Below are 18,983 nucleotides of genomic sequence, written 5' to 3'. Positions count from 1 at the left end.
ATGAAAAATGTGACACTCCAAGCGCAAGATAGAAACAGTGAAGCAATGGCTGAGCTGACGCAAATACGCGAGACGTTGATGCGAACAAACGAGAGAACAGTATCACCTCCAGAACCTTTCTTTCAGAATAGGAAGATAGTAAAAGGTTTACTTACCACAGGGTATTTCGGAGTTACAGCAATTCCAAATACGCCTGAAACTAAAGAGCCTAAGTGCTCAAAGGAAATAATTCGAAGTTCTCTCCAAAAGAAGGAGAGCATTTATGAAATTGGACAGCTTTGGAAAAATTATGATGTCATATTTCCAAAGAGTTATGCCTTGGACAGACTCAACATAATGAAACAAAATTTGAATGTTAACAGAAAGGTATGGGCAATGGCATCCTTTAATAACTATGAATCAAAGAGATTCATTAGAAAATTGAGTAAGAAGGAAATTGAGTATCCGTTTGAACGAGTACTTTGTATACCTCATTTTATTGACAATAGAATTCCGCCAAAATTAAGATTAGATTTTGATGCGGCACAAAAGGTTCAAGGTATATTTTTTAACTCCAATTTGTTGTCGGGACCAGATGCTTCTCTATACGAAGTATTATTGAAGGTGGCGGTTTGTGGAGACATTAAGAAAATGTTCCACCAAGGCCATATAAAATCGGTTGATCAGCAAGTTCAACGATTTTTATGGCAGAGATGCCGAACCGACAAAGAGCGTGATGTATACGAAATGCAAGTAATGATTTTCGAGTCGATTAGCTCGCCGTCACGCGCACAGATGGCAAATGTCCAAATAGAAGCATTTGCGAAAGAAATGAAAAGGATGCTAAAATATGATATCCAAAATGATGAAGAAAGAAAGCAAAAAAGGGACTATGTGCCCATAGATGATTATTTTAAAAAAGTATATCCCCTCAATGACAACAACACTGGAGTCATGAGAGCGCGAATTAGATTGGAATACAAATGTATTGTGAATACTTTTCATGTAACAGTTCCAGGGATGACTCATATCCCGCTTATAAGAACTAATTTAAACGCGTTTCCGTTTGAATATAGCGGAATCGATTATTTTGGACCTTTCTATTTTCAAAAGCTAGAAATGTCAAAGAAAATAAATGGGGAGTAATTTTCACTTGTTTAATTACTCGCGAGAAACATATTGAATTGGGAGGTAATATTAGTACCAATGCCTTTCTCTTACGATTCAAGTGCCATAGAGGTAAAGTAACTCAGCTTTACAGAAACAACGAAACCAATTTCGTTGAGGCCGAAAGAGATTTTGAGCGGCTTCTCCAAGATCTCAATACAACAGTGAAACGAGGAGAGCCGACGGAGTTTGAAATTTCTTGGGTGTCCAACCCTCCAGCAGCTCCATATTTTAGAGCCGTCTGGGAAAGGTTGAGCAGAGTTATAAAGAAAGTGCTCTGTGCCAAGATAGACGATATGTCTAAAAAGACACCTATAAGTGAAGTGTTGCGATCAACCTTCATTCAAGCAGAGTGGTTTGTCAGTTCGCGACTACTAATCCATAAAACATTGAAGGATGTGAATGATCAATCTTTGACTTCCTTCTATGCGATTTTAGGAATGGCAGGCGTAGTTAGACAGTCTGAGATCCTTAGCAAAGGGGCAATCTTTGAACACGCGATTGCTGAAATAGCAGTTTTAGACGTCGAAGGAAAGGATTTAATTCCAGAATCGAAGAGGAGTAGACAGGAATCAGGGCATAGTGTAATGCATGAATCTGAAACTGAACCCTTTAATCCCACTTTTAAAGATCACCGAAATAAAATGAAACGAGAAATTGTGAGAATTTCTCAAACAGAGAAGAGAAAAAGTAATATATTAAATGTGGTAATTAGATGGGCGGGTATGGATTTTTTCGTACCCGGACCCGACCCGCACCCGAATATTATTTTTGTAAGCTTACCCGAACCCGACCCGTACCCGGATTTTATAAAAATATAAAACCCGAACCCGACCCGCACCCAAATTAAAATAAATTAAAAACCGTGTCCGACCCGAACCCGATTTTCAATAAATAAATTTAACCTATTTGATTCGAAAGAGTAGGGAAGCCCGGTGCTAGTTGGCGGAATTTTCATTTTTTATCTCTTTTATTTAAGTAGATTGTGCATTATTGAAAAATATTATCATTCACGTAATAGAATAAAACTCACCGGAAATAACACAAATTCCACAACATTAAGGAAATTCGTTTATTACGTTTGAAAACTGTCACCCATGATTTTTACAAAATAAAATGAATTGCAACCTACGAAAACATATTTTACATAATTTGTGCTAAAAAAAACGAGAGATGTCTAATAAAAATGAAGCCAAAGGAACTCTGTCAACTTATGCCTTCCGCAAACAGGCCCGGGCTCTTCTATTACACTAGTTTACCAATTTTCTGGTAATTGCAGTAAGCTAAGAAAACAGGCATTTTCAGTGTCAATTTTGGGTCGCTGAATGCGAAAATCATATCCATTTTCTTTTTCGTAGAATCGTTTTTGAGCTTTTTGAAAAACGTGTTTTTGGAACTTTTTGTAGTCTTAGGAATAAAACTTTCAATCAACATAATCGACCCACCATTCGAAAGGTTTTGATGTGCCAATAACAAAAATGTATAACATGTTCGGATTAAATATCAACAACTTAAGGGGTTAAGAGCGACCAAAGTCAAAAAAAGTAATTTATTGTAAATTCATTTTTAGTAACAATTCAGAAAAAAGTCTTTTAAAATCTTATGTGACAGAGAAACTCTTTACATAAATTTAAAGCCTAAGAGTAGCCTTTATATAAAATATTTCAGCCATTAATTCTCGGAATCATTTCACATTCAATGATGTATTGATGACATGTTTTGGTCGACAAAGGTATTCGAAGGGTTAGGCCAAACGAACCTCAGATAGTATCAGGGATGCTGAAAACGCCCCGCCAGTAAGGAAAAGAAACGCAGTCCGCACTGATTAATTGCGTGCGCAGGATTCGATGAGCTCGTGTTGAGAATGATTATCTTTTTTTACAAATATATTGAAAACATCCACGACTTTGTTAAACTTTGTAGTTCTAAAACTCGCATCATTGTATCTAGTACAACACCCTTAAAAGCTCCAGCAAAATCACGTTTGAGCATCAGCGGCTGCTCATTTTGGGAGCTATTCACGTGAATACCAGAAGGTAGAGCTTGTGCGTCGAGCTAATAGACCAGCGGTTTTCAATCTTTTTCGTACCACGAACCCCTTATAAATCACCCTGAGTCGCTGCGGACCCCCGCGGATAAACATCGATTTTGTATGCTATCAATATATTTTTCTTCGCGGACCCACTAGCAACGACTTCACGGACCCCTAGGGGTCCGCGGACCGCAGGTTGAGAATCACTACAATAGACGATTTTAAAAAGGTTTTTTCAACATAGTTTTTGAACGTTGCCGAAGCAGGCTTTTTGTGACGTTGTGTATGGCTTTCCGGAATATTCAATACAACACATACGAAAACGTTCAAGTGGAAAAGCTTATTTTCGACCGAAAGTGTGATTGGGTGAAAATTACATAGTTCCTATGTTTACTTAGTATCTCATAACATCCGTGATGTGAGGACATTTTTTCCAATACTACCTTTCCGTAAAATCGGGGTATATTTGAGCTTATATGAGACTTCTTTTAGTAAGTGTGCGATGAGATTAATTCTCCCAAAAATCTAAACAAACATCAATTTTATTGCAAACATTTAGCGACTTATCTTGCAATTGAGAAAGGTACAATTTATCAGCATATTTTGGATCAATTGGAATAATCTCGTGTAAGCATATACATGTGAACATCGCTTCTTAAATCAACTTTTTTAGTAACCCTAAACATTTTTGCCAACAAAATCATAAAAAATCTACAATTTTTGGTGTTTGGTGGTTAATTTAGACTATTTTCCTTGAACAGATCGATAGAAGTCATACACTACATATCTTTCCCATGCACTTGTTTTTCTTTTTGAATAGTGGAATGAAGGAAATTTACAACATTAATACTTCAAAAATGCTCGAGAAGCTTCACAAAAGCGATAAATGTTTCCCTGTTTTATTGAACAGCAAAATTTTTCAAACGAAATATTCTACATGATGAACTTCCAGTTCAAAATCTCCCGGATAGTCCTGTTCACTCGATAGACGCTCCTGGAAAATTATGTTTGTTTTAATATTTTTCTACGGGGATAAGTTGTCATTTTTTGATTTTGAAGGAAAAGGTCATCCAAACATTCAAGAACGTGCACAATTTTTCGAAAAAAACCCGACCCGACCCGTATCCGGAATAAATATTTTTTAATGTACCCGACCCGACCCGTACCCGGTGATAACAAAACCCGAACCCGCCCCGGTTCCTATGGGTACGGGTTCGGGTCGGGTATCGAATAAAAATGCCCGTACCCGCCCATCTCTAGTAATTATGCAATTCATTCGCTTTTCTCCAATTTCAATATTCACAGCTATGGTAACTTCGGCAGCAGTTCTCAGTATGGCAAATTCATTGTTGGTCAGAGTCGTCCAAGATGGAGTATTTATCGACCACATAGGCACGAGTCTGATGAAACAGGATAAATGGCGCACCAATATGAACACGATATATGCTTTATATTGCTCGCTTGTACATCCTATTGTCGAGATCGTCTCTCTAGTTTGGTGCCCGTACCAATTCACTTGGAGTCTAAGAATTGAACGTGTCCAAAAAGGATTCATCCGGATGGCATTGCCGTGGCGTGATCCGCTAAATCTTCAACCGTATCCTCACCGTTGCAAGCTTGATATGTTGAAGCACCGCCGGCAAATAAAACAGGCAACGTTTGTCGCAAAATTGAACAATGGAAAGATTGATTCTCCGCGTCTTTTATCTCTATTGGACTTCAGAGCATCGCAAAGGCCACTGAGATCAGTTGCCCTACTACAGCCCAGATTTCACTGTACCGCAGTTGGATACAACGAACTAGTATCATACATGTTCCAGCACCGGACGTTACTCCTCTACCAGCAGTGGCTGTAGTAGCATCAACAATGGAGGTTCTTATCAACCAGAAAATTACCAGAAAATCGTGACAGAATGTGTCACGTGAAATACAAAAGGAGCTAGCAGAAGAAAAATTGACAGATACGTTCTTTCATTGTAGAAGAAGACGTTTTCGAATTTCGTGAAAATTCCTATTGATTTAAAAGAGAGATTATAAAATTTTTGCTGTTTCAATTAAGTATTAAGACTTCGTCAGATGGATAGGTATCCCCAGCTGATTGACAGAGCAAGATGTAGATCAACCTGTTTTGAAATATGTAATGAGTACAGGATTGATAAATAGCATATTTGAAGTATGTAGAGTTTATAAGAATAATATTTGAAATATATATCAATGAATACAGGATGGATAAGTATCATATTTTGAAGTATGTAGAATTGATAATAATTAAATATTGAAGTATGTAAGTTCGAAAAAAAACATAATTTTCATTTATTACGAGTTTAAAAACTTGTGCTGCAATCAGGGATTCCACATGTTTAGGTGAAATGACTATAGAAGAATAATTAAAATGTATATAGAAGTCTTTAGCTGGTTGTGTAAAGCCTTTATAGCTTGGGATATTGCTATAAAAGTAGATTTAAACTAAAGAAATCAAAATATTCAAATACAGCAGATGTCTAGCCGCGTCTGTAGCAGACTATCAAAAGTCTGTAGAATACAGCCATGTTTGTAAATCTGGTACCACAATGTAAAACCATGTGGTCTAAGCTTCCACCAGGGACGAGACTCCAGGTAACTGGCGAAATTTAAGATAGTAAGTTACTTGGCAAGGACCATAAGGAAATGCGAAGAAGGCAATTATCGTCTAGAAGGGACGATAGTAATAAAACTCTCATACGGTTGCCAAAATAATACAGCATTGTGTACGTAGGCGATCCCGGCGAGGCGCAAGTACCGCCACGAAGGTCGTATATGAAAAAATAATAATAAAAGTGATCTAGCGACGGTCATGGGAAAATCCAACATAAAGGTATCCGGTCTAGACCGATACAAAATAGATAATTTTACCCGCGCCGAAAGATATAGGATTGATTTGTTTACCAGCGCAAAGGGTTTAGGATTTGAATTGTTTACCCACCCTAAAACAGTCTAGCTGGCAGGAACATAATTTGTCGGCCGTACCGAATGGACGGCGGAAGGGAATAAAAAACACATCACGGTAGGAGTGAGCGAGAAGGGTGGATAGCTAGGACTAAGTAGGTAGGTGAATAGTTAGATTAGGAATTTGTATATATATATAGTTTTAAGAATTTGAAAATAAATCAGTCGTTTATGAGTCATTTCATTCAAAGAAAAGTGAGTTGTTAACCAAAGCTGATTCGTTGCGAAAAGAAGTCCTTTGAAGTCTACAAGCACCAACAGAGAAGTATCCTTTATCGACTAACCCATTTATTTTCTATTCTCTTTCCAAATTAGGTTCAGCTCCCGATAAGGAAACCGTAAATTGCATAGGTCGTACTTCCGGCTTATGAATTTACTTGTTTATCCTCCGGGTGAAAGAAATTTTTAAAAATTCTTTTTAATTCATTTAATCATTTTAATTCTAAATAAGGAAGTGTGCGAAGCTCGGTAACACGTCGTTGCTAAGCTAGAACCAAGTCGGTTCTAAATCCCAACGACAGTAACAACCCAATCAAATAACCTGTGTTATATTTTTGGAAAAAAAATCCAATTTCCTTTAAAATATTCGGTTGGACGAATGTTTACGTGATTACATGCATTTGAAAGTAACACGCTTCTGAATGAACAAATAAATAAGTTGTAATAAAAACTGATATCTTCCTGCCATAGCTGCAGATTTCATATCAGATCATTAGCTGTTTGAAGTCTAACTTAACATATGGTACGTTTCAATGAAACACATCATCATGTGTTTGATTTGGTCAACATCTGATCACACAGCTTTTGAGTCCGCGTTTAGGGCGTAATGTTTTACATTACAATACAAGTTATTTTTTAAATAGTTTTTTTTTATAAAATATGCGGTTGGGGTTGGCGGTGCTGCACCCGGGGCAAGTATTTACAGTGCAAAAATGTCATCCATTTTTTTCTGGAATTCACTCCAAAGTAAGAAAAAATTTTTCTTGTGTATCTCGCCAATGTAGGAGACATTTATTCCGGCCAATTGTACGAAGAACTTGAAAAATTTGCTTTTGAATAGGGAGTACGCGTCAAAGTCAAAATGCCGGGGTATTGAAATGGAAATATAATAGCAAATGTCGGTTAATATACAGTTTTCTTGAAAAGACATTCAGCACGTTCCAAAAAGACCCTTGAAGTAAAGGACGAACTTGAAATTATTGCGACACATTCAACAGGGCATAACTTTTTTACCATTGGGTAAAAACCAACCAAATTTTGCACACTTTCTCATTGAGGTGTATTGTTTACATGCTGTCAAACTCGAAGTCGTGTTTTTCGATTCAACGAAAATGGAGGTGAACCAACGCGAGTCGAGAGAACAAATTCTTTCCAAACACCTGGAATTTCCTGACCTGTCGCACCGGCAGTTGGGAAAAATGTTGAACATTCACCATTCAATCGTCTCCAGAGTGTTGAAGCAGTTCCAGGAGCGGTTGACTTTGGACCACGGCAAAGGAGCTGGAAGAAAACCGGGACCGGAGAACAAAAAGACGGAGGGAAAGGTGAAGCGGATGATTAAAGAAAATCCCAAAGTCTCAAGCCGTGATTTGGCTAAAAAGATCGGCATGTCGCAGAGCTACGTCCAGAATGCAAAGAAGAGAGCTGGACTACATACATACAAGGTACAGAACTTCCCCAACCGCGATGAGCGGCAACTATCGACGGCTAAAACTCGGGCACGGAAGCTCTACGAGGAGATACTGACAAAATATGGCTGCTGTGTGATGGACGACGAAACCGTATATAAAAACCGATTTTAAGCAAATTCCGGGGTTTGAGTTTTTCACCGGCAAGAGCAAGTTCTATGTGGACGACAAATTTAAGAAGAAGAAAATGTCGAAGTTCGCCTCCATATATCTCATTTAGCAGGCCATCTGCTCTTGCGGACTGAGGAGTGAGCTTTTCGTGACAAAGGGCACAGTAAATGGCGAGATCTACAAATCTGAGTGCCTCGAGAAGCGCCTTTTGCCGTTCTTGCAGCAGCACGACGAAGCCCCGCTATTTTGGCCAGATTTGGCATCATGCCACTATTCTAAAAGTGTCTTGGAGTGGTATTCTGTCCATTTTGTTCCAAAGGACATGAATCTGCCAAACTGTCCGGAGCTGCGCCCGGTGGAGCAGTACTGGGCAATGATGAAGCGGGAACTTCGGAAGAGCAAGAAAACAGTCAAAGACGAGAAGGACATGTTAAGAAAATGGAAAAAAACTGAGAAACTGGTACCGGATGACTTTGTAAAGACATTGATGGAGGGCATCAAGCGAAAATGCGTTCAATTTTACACTCAAGGCTCCATCGATTAACATTTCTTTTGATTTTTGAAGTAAATATATGTATAAAACTACCCTAAAATTTTAGTTTGATTTTAAACATTATAAGAAAATTGGCATGACATTTTCGGTGTCGCAATAATTTCGTGATCGCCCTTTAATTGATTCTCCATTTGATTGCTTAGTTTTTGGCGTATCCACACATACCGCCAACTTACCCCGGGGTCGGGGTAAGTTGGCGGGTTTTCCGCGTCACATATTTTTGAAAACTGAAAACACCGCCAACTAGCCCCGGTCTCCCCTATACATTTATCTTTAACATGATGGTTGATGAACATGTTAGGAGAGCTTCTGATAGAAAATTGAATCCGCGCGAAATTAGCGCGATGCGTCAAATTAATAACGTAAAACGCTCCAAATCTGCAAAAATATTAAATCCGTGAAAACCGTAGTAGTATAATTACTACCAATAATCTTGATAATTAGTAAAAAGTTACCAGTAGTAGCTAAAATAATACAGATAAAATTAACAGAAGAAATAAAGAATATGTTACCGTTAGTATTATTAATGTATTACATATCAAGTACCGTATCACTGTCCGAGTCCGTGGCCATTTCGATCGAATATCGTGGAATATCTTCATCCTCCGAGAAAACTAACGGATCGTTGTAATTCTCTTTGTCTGAATTATAAAAACTATTTCTTTCTTCCAATAGAATATTATGCTGTGTTGAACATGCCTGAGGTATATTACGATCTACGCATTCTATTTCGTGATACTTTTGCGGGATTGTAAGTTTTTGGTGTTTTGTTTTTTTAATCTTTGAAGGGTTTTTCGAGGGGTTCGTTGAATCTGGTGACGTTGTTGATATTGAATCATTTTCAATATTGTTTACTACTATTATCCGTGTTTCTAACTTTGGCGATGGGCAGCTAGTATCAGTATCCGAAGAAGCATCAATTATGTGTACTGTTTCTACATACTCCGGTTCAAATAATTTACACGTTTGAAAAGTATTGATTGTATTGACACAAAGTATTGTGTCAACAAATTGTCCTGGCTTCTGGACGTTCACATTTTGTACAGACATTTTTGGACTAACATTTGTTTCCTTAATACCAACCACTGAGCACTCGTTACGCTGGTAGTTTGATATGTCCGATCTAAACTGGATAGCCGGTTCGTCTTCTGATATGTCGGAAAACAGAGCACAGGTTTCCACCAGTCGAAACGTGGTCGGCAATAGGTCTGGTAGCAGGTTTGAAGGTGGTAATACGGATTCGGATTGCTTGTTTTGTGCTGAGCGCGGTATCTTAGCACGGCGTTGGCGAACCGTATCACTGAGAATTACAAATTCGGAGTAGTAATGTTCTTTTTCATCAGGACGAGTGTCTTTCAAGGCTTCCTGCAATATTGTATACATATCTCTTAGAACCTGCTTTCTTTTTTACCAGATCGTTAATCGTCAATAAAAGTAAATACAATAAAGTATATTTAATTAAAGGGACTACTCTATACAGAATGGTTAATCATCATCAGGCATAGTTTCAAAGCTCAATTCCGAATATTTCCAAATTTATATCAAAACCGGTTCGCGCTGAATTACGCCGAGCGAACTCGTAAACTTTAAAGGACGTTTTCTCAAAACCAAGTTTTTGAAATGTGTGTAGTGAATATCAATAATTCCGGTATGCAACCTATTCTGTAGAGTTCTTGAACCACATAAATTTATGGAAAAAATTACCCATTTTATTGTTTTTCTTTATTGCTTAGCTTTGACCATTAATGGGCTTTTAAGGGGATCAACCTATTTAAAGACTCGAAAAATAATCATTTCCTTGAAAAATATTTGAACAAGAAAACAATGCGACAGTAAAGTGGTCACTTGTATTTATAAATTTACAAGTTGATTTTGAACATATTATTTTTTTTTTCAGAATGACGGCAGTGGCATCTTCTGAAGGCCCTCCGTTAATTTTTTTTGTGGTAAGCACACTACAGACCAAACCGGATACGGTGTCACAAGACAAAAAATATGTGCTTTTGAAGTGATCTGTTAAAGATGGTAGGTCTGGTCAAATGCAACCGAAAACCGCGTTTGATCAATTTAATATAGCTTCAAATCCTGATTTATAGCAAAACAATATTTTTCGAAAAATCATAAAAATTACGTTAATTTCTTCATCTATTGTTAGGAATTATGCTCAATATTTATGTGTAAATGCAAATGAATGTCTTATGGGGTATGTTCAAAAATTTCGTAACGCGCATCCAGTATTTTTTTTTTGACAGTTAATAAATCCGACAACGAAAACAGGAAGCCGAGAAAAAAAGCTGTTCAAGATACACTTGTTCCTTTATGAATTAGACAACCTTGTTTTAGTATTTTCCTAAAAGTAGTTTTAATTGTGTTGCGGGGTGCAAAGGCATCTCCAACAAAAATGCGACTGGGACTGTTATATTTAAAATGGTCAGGTCCGTTCATTCATCTTTGATGAGATATCCATTTCCAATATACCGAGGAGCTTTTTCGTCTATTAAGGTTTTAACCATAAGGTCATTCGCCTGCACTGTAGAGTTATTCCCGATTTTTTAAAACGTTTAGAGAGGTTGCCCCTCTCAAGGACAACGTTCCAACCGATCAAAAACCAGTGATCTTTGACATTTGACATTTATTTATTTATTTATTTATGCACCCAACGCTTCCTTTAGTCCTAAGTAGCGCAACGGAAGCAAAATTAAAAATTCTTGCAAGAATCTATGTTACCTATGATGATTGCTATGTTAAATTCTACCTCCATGTTTGGAGCTTTTCAATCTGAGTGGGAATTTGCTAACAAAATTTAAATGATATTAAAAGTTAATAATGACTTTAAATAATATTTTAAATTTATTGAAATGGTATGGTCGTTCATTAAAAACGTGCGAAGACGAATTTTTCAACTTCTTGAGGATACATAATGTGCATATAGCCGTTGTGACCGAAACTTTTTTAAAACCAAATATTAAATTGAAGAGTAACTCTAATTTTGTTATTCATCGATTTGATCGAATTGTTGGTTTCGCGGAGGAATCGCAATAGCCGTTAATCGCAGGATCAAACATTCCGTTACACCGTCTCTTGACACCAAGGTGATCGAGAGTTTGGGTATCGAAGTTGAAACCGATCTTGGTATCATTTTTATTGCTGCAGCCTATTTGTCTTTTAGTGCACTGGCGAGCAAATTAATTTCTTGATAATTCTTCGTAATCGATGATTTTAACGCCAAACACCGACCCAAGAATGATGTTCAAAGCAATTTCAACGGTAGACTACTTTTTAATGATTGCTCTGCTGGTTATTATTCAATTTTAGTCCCGAAGTGACATACGTGCTATTCGTCTGTAAGGAATCCATCAACAATTGACTTGGTTTTGGCAGATCAAAGTCACCTTTGTAGCGAATTGATTATACATGCTGACTTTGATTCTGATCACCTTCCAATATCTTTTTCACTTTCTCAAGAAGCTGTTTCCAATCCCATTAGCTCAGTGTTTAATTATCACAAAACGAATTGGGAAAGGTACAAAACTTATATTGAGAATAATTTTAATCATGACCTTGATTTACAAAATAATGCTGACATTGATACGGCATTGCGAAATTTAAGTGATTCTATAGTTGATGCTAGAAATTTAGAAATTTATCAGTACCAACAACACAGATAAAATTTAATACTCCTATTATTGACGTCGATCTTCAACTTCTGATTCGCTTGAAGAATGTTCAAAGACGTCAATATCAACGCTCTCGTGATCCTGCTGTGAAATGTATCTATCAGGATCTACAAAAAGAAATTAAGCATAGATTCACACTCTTTGGAAATGAAAATTACGGGAAAGAGGTTGAACAAATCAAGCCATATTCTAAACCTTTCTAGAAACTTTCCAAGGTTCTTAAGAAACCTCAGAAACCAATTCCAGCTTTAAAGGAAGGTTGACCACATACTTCTTACAAACGAAGAAAAAGCTCGAAAAATTGCTCAGCAGTGTACATAATTTTAATCTCAATGTTGTGAGTCCTATTGAAAACGAAGTCTTACAAAAATATGAAAACGTTTCAAATCAAGTATTGTCTCTAGACGATATTGTTGAAACAAACTATTATGAGATCAAATCCATCATGAAAAGGTTAAAAAATATGAAAGCTCCAGGTTATGATGGAATTTTCAACATTCTTCTTAAAAACATTCCCGAAATCACCATGAAATATTTGGTCAAAATATTCAACAAATGTTTTGAATTATCATACTTCCCTGAAAGATGGAAAAATGCCAAGGTTATATCTATTCTAAAGCCAGATAAAAACCCAGCAGAAGCATCTAGCTATCGACCAATTAGTTTACTCTCTTCTATTAGTAAATTATTTGAAAAAATCATCCTAACTAGAATTATGTCACATATCAATGAAAATTCTATTTTCTACCCGAGCAGTTTGGATTTCGTATTGGACATTCAACTACTCATCAACTTGTGAGAGTAACTAACATGATAAAGGCAAATATCTCAGATCATAACAGTTTTTGCAACCGGCTGAGACGATTGTGCCTCCAGCTGGAAAGTTTTCTTCTCGAGAGAAAGGCAGATTGCGAGACGCTATACGCGTTAGTGAAGTGTGAAAGAAAGACCAGTTCGTTAATTGTGAGTCGACAGTTGAGACGTCGTAGGCGTGGTCGGCGGTTAACTCCGCTGGCGAATGACGGATCTCAATAGTGGCATGTCTGTAATAATATACGTACATGGAACTATTGAGAACCAGAGCTACAGGTCCAACGCCCTGGTAAAGGAGGATGGTTGTGATGATCTGGGCTGAGGTCACCACGTAAAGCAAGGTAGGTCATAACCCCAATTCCAAGGCGTGAAGCGACCCGCCAGCAGCGGTAGGAAATAGTCCTACCAACGCACCGGACGGGCCATTATTGGCGATGCGCAAAGTGGTGGAGCAGCTCGATGCAATAATCGAGTACACTAGCGCAAAGCAAAACATAAGCAAGGAGTTAAAACAGAGTCTCCTGGAACTCCGAAAAACTGTTCGTGTCGCAAGACAGAAACAGCAGGCTTATGCCAAGAGGGTGGAATGTCGGGAGAAGTCCGACAGAGAAACCCAGACAGTGGCCTCCAAGAGGGAGGAAAAAGAGAAGGTCGATACGGGCACTCAGACAGTGGCCTTCACCTTTTATGGAGCAGACACGTCGCTCGAAGCGGCGGCCGAGTTCCCCTCGAAGGGAAAAGGCAAGGGTAAGGGCAATCGCAAGACGTCTTCGAACGCGAAGCGCCCTAGGAAGTCGCCAAGTGAGGGTGCAAAAACCGACACCACACGGCGTGCAACCGTTAAGGCCAAACGCCGTCTGGCTGAGGTAAGCGAGGGCGAGAGTGACCTCGCTGAGCAGAGCGTTGGTACCAGCAACCCGGCGCGACCGGGGCAGAGGGACCCAAACCCCTGGACGCTGGTCACCAAGAAAAAGCCGGCACCGACACCGGAGGTACCGCGGCCCGCGAAGAAGGCCAAGGACAGAGGCGAGGCCTTGTGGTTGAAAACCGACAAGGACAAATACGCCGATGTCCTAAAGTCGATGAAGGCGGCCGAAAGCCTTTCGGCCCTTGGGCAAGATGTGCGTAGCGTGAGAAGCACCAACACGGGAGAAATGCTTCTGGTGCTGAAGCGAGGCGCACAATCTAGTGCGGTATACAAGGCCTTGGCCCAAGAGGTCCTTGGAGAAGGCGCCCAAGTCAGGTCGCTAGGAGCGGAAATGACTCTCCAGTGCAAGCATCTGGACGAGTTCACGACCGCAGAAGACGTCGTCGCAGCCGTTAAGGAACATTGCGACGTCACAATCGAGCGGGCCTCTGTGCGATTGAGAGAGGGACTCTCTGGCACCCAAGTACCCTACCTCAGGCTACTGAAGGCGGATGCCAAAAAGGTAACCGAGAAAGGGAAGCTGAAGATCGGCTGGTCGGTATGCCCTATTAGCATACCCCAGCCGCCTTCAGTGGATAGGTGCTATCGGTGCCTTGAGTCCGGCCACAAAGCCTACGAGTGCAAGGGCATAGATAGGAGCAAACTATGTCGTCGCTGCGGCGAGGAGGGACATAAAGAGTGGGGTTGCACTAAGGCACATAAGTGCCTTATCTGCACCGCTAAGAAGCAAGCCCATAAACATGCTATGGGCGGACCTTCGTGTCCCTTCGGTGAGTTAAATAAGAAGAAGCCGTGAGAGTCACACAGCTAAATCTTAACCATTGTGCAGCAGCCCAACAGCTGCTGTGGCAGTCGGTCTCGGAGTCGAGGACAGATGTCGCCCTCTTATCAGACCCGTACCGCATCCCTGCCGGCAACGGCAATTGGGTGTCGGACGGGTCTGGAATGGTGGCAATCTGTACAACGGGACGGTTCCCGGTTCAAGAGGTAATACACCCCTCCGCCGAGGGTGTGGCGATTGCCAAGATCAATGGTGTGTTCTATTGCAGCTGCTACGCCCCACCAAGGTGGCCAATAGGACAGTTCAACCAGATGATCGACAGGCTCTCGTCGGACCTAGTGGGCCGGAAACCGGTAGCCATAGCGGGAGACTTTAACGCTTGGGCAGTGGAGTGCGGCAGCCGCTGTCAAGCGCGGATGCCCTGGTAGCTGTTCTATCACTCGCGTGCGACGCCACTATGCCGAGAAAAACACTGCCAAGAAACAGTAGATGCCCGGTATACTGGTGGAGTGCCGAGATTGCAGCTCTACGGTCAGCCTGCCTCAGAGCTAGACGTAGGATGCAAAGAGCTCGCACCGAGGATGTAAGAGAGAACCGCCGTGAAGTGTTTCGAGCTGCGAAATTGGCCCTTAACAAGGCTATTAAAAGCAGCAAGAGAGCGTGTTTCGACAACCTGTGTGAGAGTGCCAACGCGAATCCGTGGGGTGACGCCTACCGGATTGTGATGGCCAAGACCAAAGGGGGCCCCTCACCCCCAGAACGGTCTCCGGACCGGTTGGCAACGATTATCGAAGTACTCTTCCCGTCTCGAGCCACAAGCCCCTGGCCACCTGCACTACGAGACAGTGCGGGCAAGGTCGAAATGGTGGCTCCAGTGACGAATGAAGAACTACTCGCAGTGGCTAAATCCCTAGCAATGAACAAAGCTCCAGGGCCGGATGGAGTTCCAAACAACGCTCTCAAGGCAGCGATCATAGCGAACCCGAACATGTTTAGGCTAGCTATGCAGAGATGCCTTGACGAGTGCCGTTTCCCCGATAGATGGAAAAGGCAGAAATTGGTGCTGTTGCCGAAGCCCGGGAAGCCGCCAGGCGACCCATCGGCGTACAGACCAATCTGTCTGATCGACACGACTGGCAAACTGCTTGAGAGGATCATCCTCAACAGGCTCACCCCGTACGCGGAAGGTACGAACGGTCTGTCAAGCAACCAGTTTGGCTTTCGGAAGGGTAAGTCCACAGTGGACGCTCTCAACTCAGTGATAAATACTGCCGAGATAGCGATCCAACGAAAAAGGCGAGGTATTCGATACTGTGCGTTAGTGACACTCGACGTGAAGAAAGCATTCAACAGCGCAAGCTGGGATGCCATCGCGCTCTTGTTACACCGGCTTAGCCTACCGGTGGGTCTGTACCGGATCTTGAAAAGTTATTTCCAGAACCGCGTACTGCTATACGAGACCGATGCCGGTCAGAAAAGGTTTCCGATTACCGCCAGAGTCCCGCAGGGCTCGATCCTAGGCCCGGTGCTATGAAACCTGGTTCTGAGACTGAAGTTCCCTCCTGGAGTCAAGATCGTCGGCTTTGCTGACGACGTAACCTTGGAGGTCTACGGGTAGTCAATTCCTGAGGTAGAACTAACCGCAGAACACGCGATCAGTACGGTGGAGGAATGGATGAGCGCGAAAGGCCTGGAGCTCGCTCATCATAAGACGAAGGTAGTTATCGTCAACAACCGCAAGTCGGCACAACATGCAGTTATCCATGTGGGAGAAGTCGCGATCACTTCACAGCGAAGTCTGAAATCTCTCGGAGTCATTATAGACGACAAGCTGACTTTCGGCAGCCATGTCGACTATACATGCAAGAGAGCGTCGACTGCTGTTGCGGCTCTATCGAGAATGATGTCCAACACCTCAAAGGTGTGCGCCAGTAGACGTAGGTTACTGGCAGGCGTTGCCGTATCTATCCTCAGGTACGGCGGCCCGTCATGGTCAAGAGCACTGCGGGTAACCAGTTACCTACAGAAACTGGAGAGCACCTACCGCGTGATGTGCCTCAGAGTGATATCTGCCTACCGCACGGTATCACACGATGCATCCTGCGTGATAGCGAGCATGATGCCAGTCGGGCTGGTCATTCGGGAAGATGAGGAGTGCTTTGAGCTACGTGGAAATAGGGGAGCCCGCGAGCGCACCAGGGTGACCTCGGTCGCCAGATGGTAGGGTGAGTGGGACAACTCCTCGAAAGGTAGGTGGACCCAACGGCTGATACCTAGCATATCGAGCTGGGTGGGAAGACCCCATGGGGAAGTTCACTTCCACCTGACACAATTCCTGTCAGGCCATGGCTGTTTCCGACAGTACCTCCACAGGTTCGGGCACGCGGAGGTCCCAGTCTGCCCAGGTGTAGACGAAACTGCCGAACACATACTGTTCGTATGTCATCGCACAGTGTCGCCTAGCCGGACAAAACCTTAAAATTTTGTTTTTGATTTTTCATGATCTAATATTTTTCTCTGTTTCTTAACAGGTTGAATAGAGTCTTTTCGAAATATTAAGACTCAAGGACGATAGTTCGATTTTTTACATGACTTCAAAGGTGAAATAGATGATAAATTCCGAGGAAAACTATTTTCAAACCTAAGTTATTCAAATGCACATATCTTTTTAGTTAAGATTCCGATTGGGGTCAAACTGATTTCATGTGAAAGGTTATTCGCTGGACTTATAACTGCCATTCGATTTAGTCGATACAAGCCTTTCTTCTCGCTCAGTCATAAAAAACAAATAATAAATCGAGCAATAGTTTAAAGTTATAATGTTCAAAGTGGCTGTACTTTTTTTTGAAACGGTTCGGAAAAATCGCTTGTTGTTCACGATACTTGAAATTTGGTGCACTTTCCGAAAATTAATGTCTTGTTTTGCCCCTTTCTGCCCCGAGGTATGAAAAAAGGTGATTTTTCATGATACGTCTGAAGGAGACGCATGGTAGCCTTTGACTACCCAGAGCTCGCAATATAATTTATAGATGTGTCTTATCATTATCAACAATTGAAAAAATGTGTGTTCTGCAAAAAAATTCACCGCACCTAATTTTTTGAAAATGAATTTTATGGAAATAGTGCACTTTATATTTGTAAATGTTGAATTTTCGAACCACCCTAAGTGCCAAAATTTTGAGGAAATAAAAAAACAAAAAATAAACATCAAATATGAATTCAGCGTCACAAAATTACCCTAATGTGAAGTTTTCATCAAATTCGGGCCACTTTTGAGGTTTTGTCCGACTTTTGTATGGAAAGTGATCACTGTGCATCGGTTCGACGTCGAAAGAAGAGCAATGCTTGACGTCTGTGGCTGGGATACAACCCCTGATACCCTTATTCAGCGGATGTGTCAATCGGTGGAGAAGTGGAACGCAGTCTCGGCTGCTATCATCCAGATTGCCAGTAGGCTACAGGTAATCTGGCGAACCGAGCAACAGACGACGGGCACGGCTAACTAGTGATTGGTTAGCTGGAGCGAAAAAGGCCAAGCGCAAAAAAGGGAGTGAATGGTCTGTTCAAGGCGAGGCAGGTTTGGCGCAGCGAATGGCAACCGCGTAAGGGGTAAACCCAGCCACCCCGAAGCAAGACAGGAGAGTGAGTGTATAGGCGTATAAGTGGACTGCCTCATGCCAAGACGGGAGGGTCGTAGCGTAGTATGTTGGGACTTAGCTATCGATACCTCATGGCGTGGCAGAGGAGAGAAAGGGTGAGCATCCAAGTCAGTCTCACACGGCATGTTAAGAGTGAGCACAAAAGTCAGCCTCACATGGTATAGTAGAGGCTAGCACAAAAGTCAGCCTAGCAAGGAATGAAAAAGGTGAGCACACAAGTCAGCCTCGCATGGTATGTCAGAAGTGGGGCCTAAGAAAAATGTCCCACATGGGATGCCAGGGGGAGTGACAAAGGTACAATAGAGTGGCACGATTGAGAGTGAATCAGGTGATAGGGTGAGCACCCAAGTCAGCCTCACATGGTCGTCAGGCAACTGTGTCACAGGTAGACTCATTGGCTCTATTTGTCTACCGCAGAAGCGGCACGACGAGGAAGGCCAGCACTGACAAGTGGGATTTCCACAGCAAGCCACAGGTAGCCACATTTGTCTACCGCGGTGGTGAAAATGGAGAGAGCGCACTTGTGGTGGTAATACCGACTAGCAGCTTAAAATAAAATGATTGGAAGTGTCGCAGGTAGGCCTATTTGCCTATCGCAGAAGCAACGCGA

The 18,983-nt window shown here is 41.5% G+C and overlaps 1 protein-coding gene across 3 annotated transcripts in view; it reads right to left on the bottom strand.

The window, feature by feature from the left end:
* The window catches only part of LOC131689751 (dystrophin, isoforms A/C/F/G/H), a 1,859,985-nt gene that overhangs the window by 1,427,280 nt on the left and 413,722 nt on the right, over positions 1–18,983 (bottom strand). For all 3 annotated transcript variants that reach the window (XM_058975046.1, XM_058975047.1, XM_058975048.1), the window contains one exon: positions 9,062–9,880. In XM_058975046.1, the coding sequence (XP_058831029.1) occupies positions 9,062–9,880 (819 nt within the window). The remainder of the gene's footprint in view (positions 1–9,061; positions 9,881–18,983) is intronic.

Source organism: Topomyia yanbarensis, chromosome 3 (genome assembly GCF_030247195.1).
Source record: "Topomyia yanbarensis strain Yona2022 chromosome 3, ASM3024719v1, whole genome shotgun sequence".
NCBI classification, from domain to species: Eukaryota; Metazoa; Arthropoda; class Insecta; order Diptera; family Culicidae; genus Topomyia; species Topomyia yanbarensis.
This window is presented reverse-complemented; position numbering and strand designations above follow the sequence as displayed.